This window comes from Sander lucioperca, chromosome 8, assembly GCF_008315115.2.
Source record: "Sander lucioperca isolate FBNREF2018 chromosome 8, SLUC_FBN_1.2, whole genome shotgun sequence".
In the NCBI taxonomy this organism is placed as follows: domain Eukaryota; kingdom Metazoa; phylum Chordata; class Actinopteri; order Perciformes; family Percidae; genus Sander; species Sander lucioperca.
The window spans coordinates 37211052-37219617 of record NC_050180.1 but is presented as its reverse complement, the minus strand read 5'-3'; the positions used below and the strand labels follow the sequence as shown (position 1 = coordinate 37219617).

General features: G+C 39.4%; 1 protein-coding gene across 1 annotated transcript; it reads left to right on the top strand.

The window, feature by feature from the left end:
- Positions 1-1107: 1107 nt before the first annotated feature.
- Positions 1108-8285, top strand: cnga4 (cyclic nucleotide gated channel subunit alpha 4). The gene is made up of 7 exons (XM_031300533.2): positions 1108-1223; positions 2179-2280; positions 2387-2493; positions 4943-5526; positions 5645-5890; positions 6058-6223; positions 7427-8285. Exons 1-7 carry the CDS (start codon positions 1168-1170, stop codon positions 8221-8223), a joined length of 2058 nt encoding a protein of 685 aa, XP_031156393.2. The 5' UTR covers positions 1108-1167; the 3' UTR covers positions 8224-8285.
- Positions 8286-8566: the final 281 nt, after the last annotated feature.

Genomic DNA, 8566 nt, shown 5'->3' with positions numbered 1-8566 from the left:
CAAAACAGGGCTAAAACACCAAAGAATGTCTCAAGTCTTAAACCCACAGTGAGATAACCCTGATGACACATGGCATATTGGTTATTGTTTCAAACCTTAGAAAAAGCTCCCTCTAGAGCCACAGAAGACATCATACAGGAGGAATACTCCTTGTGACAAGGAAATTGAACTTCATGTGTAAAATGTGTAGTGTGCCCCTTTAAAAGTTAAACATCTAAGCTCATTCTTGACCTTGGAAATAATACTTTGACACATTCTGTCTCTGATGAAGGGCAGTGATATATGCATACATATAAAACAGTTTTATATCAGTGGGTATATGCTTGAAAGCTCTGGAGGGGGCAGCTAGCAAGTGAACTTTGAGTTGGGATTGTTTTATCGAAATGCTGATGCTGATGGTTTCTTGATGCTCTATGTCAGTCTTTGAAACTTCAGTATTTTTCTGGTCAAGGTTAATATGGGCAGTCAGACCGATCGAAATATAACATTTGACGTAGCTCTGGATTCAAAATTACAAAGTACAGAAGTATTATCAGCAAAACAGAAAAGTTTTATTGTGATTGAAATTAGTCAATTCATAATGATGAAACATCAACTCAAATGCATAATGTGCAAAGAGAGGAAAATGCAAAATGGAGGGCAGAAAATGCATGGAAATAAAAGATGCAATACTGTACAGCTTTTCAGTTAAACTGAAGTTCCACATTTCCAGGCTCACATGTAGGCTATACATTTGAGTTTTTCCAGTGTTCTCATTTCAAGTTTTTAAATTTCACTTTCACAATTTCGCTTTCAAATTTGTCATTTAAAGAAAAAGGAATTTTCATTTGCATATACATATTCTTTTAATTAATTTAATATCTTTTTTAATAAACATTTAATTTTGGCCAAATTATCCCTAATTATAAACTAATACAAATAAATAAAACCAATAAATAAAAACACCACTGTCTCTTATAATTTTAAATGTTCTCTTCTAATGTGGCATATTTATAGTATCTACACATAGCCTACACTGCACTTTGTATGTGTATTGACAGTGATCCATGCTCTATAGTTTGGGCTCAATACACTCCATTTATTGTTTGCTGTCTCTAACAGCCACTGGGATGTGCAAAGGAAAACCTCTCTGGTTTTCTAGGCAAAGGATGAATTCCCTGAGGACGCATGACATCTGTTGTGGTTTTCTTCCATGGAGACCTACATCACCAGGCAGTGTTCAGGTACACCTGGTTTGTTGTTATAGGTGAACCACATAGCCTACTTCCTGATGCATGTTAACAAGGTTGTTTGAACTATTGTCCAAGAAAGAGCAACGGTCATGCAAGCGGGAACAAGATCAAAGGCCATGCTCACTTAGAAACATGTGTTAGTTTAAAAGGCTACACTTTGGAGAATGGATAAAACAGGCAATGTTAGTATTAGAGGTAACCAATGGCAGAGACTGCTGCAGTGGCAACGGGGGGAGAAAGTGACTGAGGAAGGAGAAGCTGGAGTCAAGGATAAAGGGAAACATAACGTTAAGTAAGTAATTAATGGATCATAATCGGATATCTGGTTTTAAGGTATTTTTTAATAATTAGTGTGAAGACATTTATTCATTTATTCAGACTTAATCACTTCTGAATTAACTACAGCAAGCCTCTTGGATGACAGAATACATGTCCAGCTAATGTTTTTAGCCACATTTTTATCCACAATGAGAGCTTTTTTTTTTTTACCATTGTATATTCTTATTTTTGTATCTTAATTTGATAGGGGATTTAAAAGAAGCATCTACCAAATTGCATTTTAAAATTATAGACATGTTTAAGACCGTATAAACAAGCAGAAGTAGGCAATATGAACAAAATTAAATATTCTAATAATTACCACAGAATCTTAATGATGTATGATACTGTATGTACATGAAAGCCATAGACTGTATATGATGAAAGCATACAGAATGACTTGAAAAAAAGTCAAAATCATGTTCATCCCATTAGACAGATCAACACTGTAATTTAAAATTATGTTTTTAAGTATTAAAGACGTACTGTGACAAATGTTGGCTTATTATTCATGTAGATATGAGAACCATAAACCTCAGTCTGTATGTGACAGATCCCCTCATGTCATCATCATGACTGATCATCCTCATTTCCTTCTCTCTACTCTTCATCATCATTTCCCTCTCAGCTGGAAAGAGTGGGTGGTTGATCCGGCAGAACAGTTTTACTATGTCTGGCTACAGGTCATGATCTTCCCCATCGTCTACAACTGGGTGATCATCATTTTGAGGTACAACAGGATATGATTATATAGAATATCAAGTAGTAATCATACATTTAGGCATTTAACTTGTAATCATTTGACATCCCTGTTCTTATTGGACATGTTTTCTCAGGACATGCTTCACTACAATTGGAGTGAGCTACCTGCCTGTGTGGCTTACACTGGACTATCTGTCAGACCTCATGTATATGGTTGACATGATCATCACTGTTCACACAGGTAAATCTTTTTTAATTTGTTTGCTTTTTATTGAGACTTTGAAACAGAATATAACTCTTAAAATGGAACTTTTATTTGTCAGATATGTAGTCATATGAAATGGGAAATATAAAAGGAACGTCATCAGATTGAGAGGGCATTTTAATTTATCTCTCGTTATCATAGCATTAATGGGTTACGTCACATTCGTGTCACATTGGTACGGTGGCCGACAGGGGCAGACGCCCTGCAACTTAAGAAAACACACGCAAATAGACAAAACACAAGCAAATTAAGACTAACAACTTCATTATTAATTTGACAACACATGTGCAGCATTCAGCAAACGCACTGCAAATACACACAACACAACCAAATAGATAAACGCACTGCAAATAAAAAACGATGCAAAAAGAAAAACACGCAAACCCCGAAAAAAGAAGCGATGCAAAAAGAAAAACAACTTCATTGATTTGACAACACATGCGCGGCATTCAGCAAACGCGCTGCAAATATCACAACACAACCAAATACATAAACGCGCTGCAAATACACACAACACAACCAAATAGATAAACGCGCTGCAAATATGAAACGATGCAAAAAGAAAAGCACACAAACCCCGAAAACAAATGCAACAAAAAAACGCTGCATCCAGATTACACAACGGAAGTTCTCCAGACCTCCAGAGGGAGCAGCTAAGTGGAACAGCTGGATTTTCGACCGTTATTAACCGATATTAAATTCATATTATTATTATTATTATTAATAACATAATATATTATTAATATACAGTCTATGCTCCCGTCTCATGCCCTCCCGGCTGGTGCCATCCCCGAGCTTCGGCTTTTCAAAATAAAAGCTGTCTGGTCCGCTAGTTGTTTGTACTTTGGTGTGTTGGATGTTTGTGAACTAAACAGTACGGCAATCATGCTAATGAATACAATAACTTTTTCAGCAGATGTCTTACTTACAACACGTTGGAGTTAGCAAAGCAGTTTTGTGTTTATATGTGCGGGCGGGATTTATTCAGTTTGATAAATCCCACGGTAAATTGGCTGGTTTACTAACAGGGAGGGACTAGAAATCCTGTCTGTTTTTTGTATTTCAAGAGCGAATTGCTCCACAGTATGAATACAGATTGATCACTTATTTTGTTGGTAACCGTTGTTGTATAATCACAATATTACACTTGAGGAGGCCTACACTTCAGTAATTTCGGACCTCGAAATTAAACCCTCTCATGTAATATGGCTTAAACAAACGTCAGTTAAACGCTGATGCAGTTTTAAATGTTTTATCACCACGAGGTTACAGACGTCTCTGCTGATTGAGTATCACCTGTGACCTGAGCCGAGACACACCCACCAAACGAGAGAAAACATATCTCAAACATAGATTTAATATTTACAGTCTATGCAATTTCTTTCTCTCTCTCTCTCTCTCTCTCTCTCTCTCTCTCTCTCTCTCTCTCTCTCTCTCTCCCCGTGAGGTCGAAAATCCAGCTGTTCCACTTAGCTGCTCCCTCTAGAGGTCTGAAGAACTTCCGTTGTGTAATCTGGATGCAGCGTTTTTTTGTTGCATTTGTTTTCGGGGTTTGTGTGCTTTTCTTTTTGCATCGTTTCATATTTGCAGCGCGTTTATGTATTTGGTTGTGTTGTGTGTATTTGCAGTGCGTTTATGTATTTGGTTGTGTTGTGATATTTGCAGCGCGTTTGCTGAATGCCGCGCATGTGTTGTCAAATTAATGAAGTTGTTTTTCTTTTTGCATCGCTTCTTTTTTCGGGGTTTGCGTGTTTTTCTTTTTGCATCATTTTTTATTTGCAGTGCATTTATCTATTTGGTTGTGTGTATTTGCAGTGCGTTTGCTGAATGCTGCACATGTGTTGTCAAATTAATTAAGTTGTTTTCTTAATTTGCTTGTCTTTTGTCTATTTGCGTGTGTTTTCTTAAGTTGCAGGGCGTCTGCCCCTGTCGGCCACCGTACATTGGAGTTAAAACTGGTAAATACCATTTATGTCACCTTCCAAGTTGTAATTGAGACTAGGCAGGATTTGTCTAGATCCTCCCATGTATCTTTGGTGCTCAATAATAAAGAAGTACCTGAAAAAGCAAAGAGCCATGGCTGCCTCACATCATCCCTAGTCCATTGTTCAGTGTAATTTAATAACAGTCAATGGATATATTGCCATTTTGACGATGCACAGTATTTGAACCCCTACATGAGCAACTCTGCAACCCAACAATCATCTTGAGATGTCAGATGATGGGTGGGGAGGTGAAAGCTTGAAAAGTCATAAACATGGTCATTTTCCCCATCTTTATGATTTGAAAGCAGGACTAACTCTTGCAAGTCAGATGGATTTGATACTCCCAAATAGTCAGTGACAAATTACGCTTTGACTTGATCATTCTGCCAGTGTTTGAAGTGTAATCTGAGCTTTGTTCAACCGTGTTTTTCTCTCTCCAGGTTACTTGGATCAGGGCATCCTGATCAAGGACCTAACTCATCTGAAGAAGCGCTACCTGCACTCTAAACATTTCTTATTGGATCTGGCTTCCTTGCTGCCCACCGACGTCCTCTACTTTGTCTTTGGCATCCAAACTCCGCTAGTAAGGATCAACCGCCTTCTGCGCATGCCACGACTTGACGAGGCCCTGGATCGCATAGAGACGAGAACCTCCTACCCCAACACCTTCCGCATCTCCAAGCTCATGATCTACATCTTTGTGTTGATCCACTGGAATGCCTGTTTTTACTTTGCACTGTCGAGCTACGTGGGCTGTGGAAGTGATATTTGGGTTTACCCCAATGTCTCCGATCCAGAGTTTGCCTCCATGCGTCGTCAGTACTTTTATTGCTTCTGGTTCTCTACCCTGATCTTAACCACAGTGGGAGACGTCCCCCAGCCACAAAGGGAAGAAGAGTACTTGTTTATGACTGCAGACCTGCTCATTGCTGTACTGGTGTTTGCATCGGTTGTTGGCAATGTTGGCGATGTCATCGTAAGCCTAAGGGACCGTGATAATGTCTTCTTCCCTAACCATGAGCTGGTACGTTTTTGAACTGAGTCTTTTTCCTGTCGGTATCTGTAATATATATAGGGCAGATAGCTGTATGTGGTAATTTCATTATTTTATAGAAAATAATGTTAATCGTATCCTCTTTCAGGTGAAGGCTTACCTGCGTAGCCATCTCATTAGCAAGGAGCTTAATCAGCGTATCAACAACTGGTACCAGCATCTTTACATCAACAAGAAGATCATCCGAGAGAATGAAATCCTGCAACAGCTGCCCATACACCTGAGGACAGAGATCGCTGTCAGCGTTCACCTTCCCACACTCTCCAAAGTCACAATCTTCCAGAGCTGTGAGAAAAGTCTGCTGGAGGAGCTGGTGCTCAAACTAACACCTCAGGTCAGAGGGGAAACAGGTGAACCTGCTACCATCAGGTTCAATACTCAATGGCTCAGTGGCATATATGTGTCATGTAGATTTGAATTCAACCCTGTTTCTTTGCGTAGTTTCTTATCTAAAAGAATTGTTTAAGGATGAGGAGGTTTGTCATGCCATTTGTCTTGCAGGTGTTCAGTCCAGGAGAGTATGTCTGCAGGAAAGGAGATGTGGGCCATGAAATGTACATCATCACAGACGGCAAACTTGCAGTTGTAGCAGATGATGGGGTCACAGAATATGCTGTGCTGAGTGAATCAAATTTCTTTGGGGAAATTAGTATCCTCAATATCAAAGGTAGGTCAAGTGTCAAGTAGTTGGTCATACTGTATTTATTAATGCATGTATGTGGGGGGAAATAGGTCAATACTTGACACAATACAAAGCATTTTTTTATTGTACTAAAAAAAAATACAGTCGGAATAGAGTTTGGTTGGGTCAAGAGTGCAAAAAGGTGGAATACTAGACTATAGATACTTCAAGAAGACAAGCATGAGTTGGTACCAAGAGAAGAGACATCTTGGTGCTTTAGGACAGCAGCTCTGCAATTTTGAAGAGAAAGGTCCAACACTCAATAATAAAGCAACACTTAAGTATGTCTAAAAACTGTCTAAAGCACCTGCTGTAAGATTGGTCAAGACTGGGAAATTCGAAAGGTTGTAGTTGTGTTCAAATTAAAGGTCAGTCGTATAACTTGAGTGACTTGAGTCACGGAGAATGTGCTTTGGAAGACCCTGTAGAAAAACAAAATGTAGATGAACATAATGAAAGGAAATTGCAGTGAGGCTGGAAAGCACAGAGCTGAGAGACATAACTGTAAAATATTAATACTTAAAGGTGCCTTGCCACACAAAAACATTTTTACTTGTATTTTTTGAAATATGTAAGGTCCATATGTGTTTGTGTTATGTCATGAATGTGAAAATGAACTGCTACCTCCTCTGTCAGCTCTAGCCATAGAAAAGAAATAAGCGGAGAAATCAGGCCAATTACAAAAGCTGGTCAGTCTGACGTGGCGTTGCCTGAGCTCATTACTATTCATGAGCTCGCCCAGTTGCACTGGGTAAAGGATGCTGATAGCCAGGCTCTCATTGGCTAGCTGTTAGCCAATCAGAGTCAAGCAGCTTAGCTTGTTGAATATTAATGAGAACTGACACAAATCAAGCTGAGTCTTCCTGCAGGCTTTCTATACCACGCTAGAATGGCTTGAAACAAGGTAACCAAGGCATTTTTTCCAAAAAAAAATGTTACAGAGTCCATGGTAGAACTTCAGGCATTACCACAAAGTAATGAAATACGTGTGGCAGGGCACCTTGAAATGTTAATACTATTGACTTTCTCATTTAAGGCAGCAACAAGAATGTTTCCCTAATGTCCCTTTAATCTTTGAAATGGCCTCGCTTTGGATAATAGAACATGAGTTGGAAACATCATGATATATTTTTATTTTATTTAAATCTCACTGAAGTTTTTAAGAAATTACAACATGTTACTTTTTAGGTAACAAGTCAGGCAATCGTCGCACTGCCAACATCCGAAGCATTGGCTACTCTGACCTGTTCAGCTTGTCCAAAGAAGACCTGACAGACGTGCTATCCGAGTTCCCTGCAGCCAAACGTCACCTGGAGGAGAAAGGCAGACAGATCCTCACCAAGATGGGCATGTTGGAGGAGACTGGGGAGCAAGAGGAGGCGGAGGCAGAGAAAGTCGAAAGCAAGATAAACAGGCTGGAGAGCAACTTGGAAATCCTGCAAACAAAACTAGCTCGCCTTATGGTGGAATTAGAGTCGTCTAATCACAAGGCGCAGGCCAGGATGGAGCAGCTGGAGTGGGAGGTGGCAGCACTGGAGACTCAGCTGCCGGAAGAGGAGATGGAAGGAAAACAGGGAAGAGGTGAAGGGGTGGGAGGGGAGGTTGGATGGGAGCGAGAAGAGGCAGAGGGGGAGGAAGAAGAGGGTTCAGATGCAAAGGTAAAAAAACAAGGACAGGGAGAAGATGATAATGATGTGACCAAAGAGGGAGATGGGGAGAGCACTAAAAGTACAAAGGAAGATGTGGAAGGGATGGTGGAGGGAGATAAATCTGTGCTGAAAGACCCAGATAATCAGGAAAATAAAAAAGAAGACGATGAAGGGAAAAACAGAGAGAAAGGAGATGACAGACCTGGGAAAGGAGATGGAGCGGAAATTGAACCTGAAGATGAGAAAGAAGAGAAAAGTGGAGAGAGAGAATCTGAAGAGGGGAGAGAAAGGGCTGAAGAAAAGACAGGGGAGAAAGGTGACGGGCAGAAAAAATAACAATGAAAAAGCAAAATAACTGAAAAGGAGAATGATTAAAAATATGTAATTGTGTATTTTCGTTTGTAGGCATTTATCAGTTTGATATTAATAAAAATATTGAAAACCTTAACATCTCATTGATACACTTTCTGCAATACAACTTTGTACCCCAAGGTGACAGCATTGTATTCCCCATGCAGTGTAGATAAATGTGTATCAACCAAAACAGGTGTTGAAACGAGAACTACATGACAGATTCACTTTTCATTTATCTAGGCTACATGTTTTCTTTTTAATTTAATAAAATACTTCATAAACATTTTGTAGGTTGCATGGTGATGAATTGATTTTGCTTTTTGAA

Bases quoted from the DNA above. Each gene is read 5' to 3' on its own strand.
- cnga4 (XM_031300533.2), top strand. From the start codon at position 1,168: ATGACATCTGTTGTGGTTTTCTTCCATGGAGACCTACATCACCAGGCA. The intron at 2,494-4,942 runs GTAAATCTTTTT...TTCTCTCTCCAG, and splicing joins GATCATCACTGTTCACACAG to GTTACTTGGATCAGGGCATC. The intron at 6,224-7,426 runs GTAGGTCAAGTG...GTTACTTTTTAG, and splicing joins TAGTATCCTCAATATCAAAG to GTAACAAGTCAGGCAATCGT.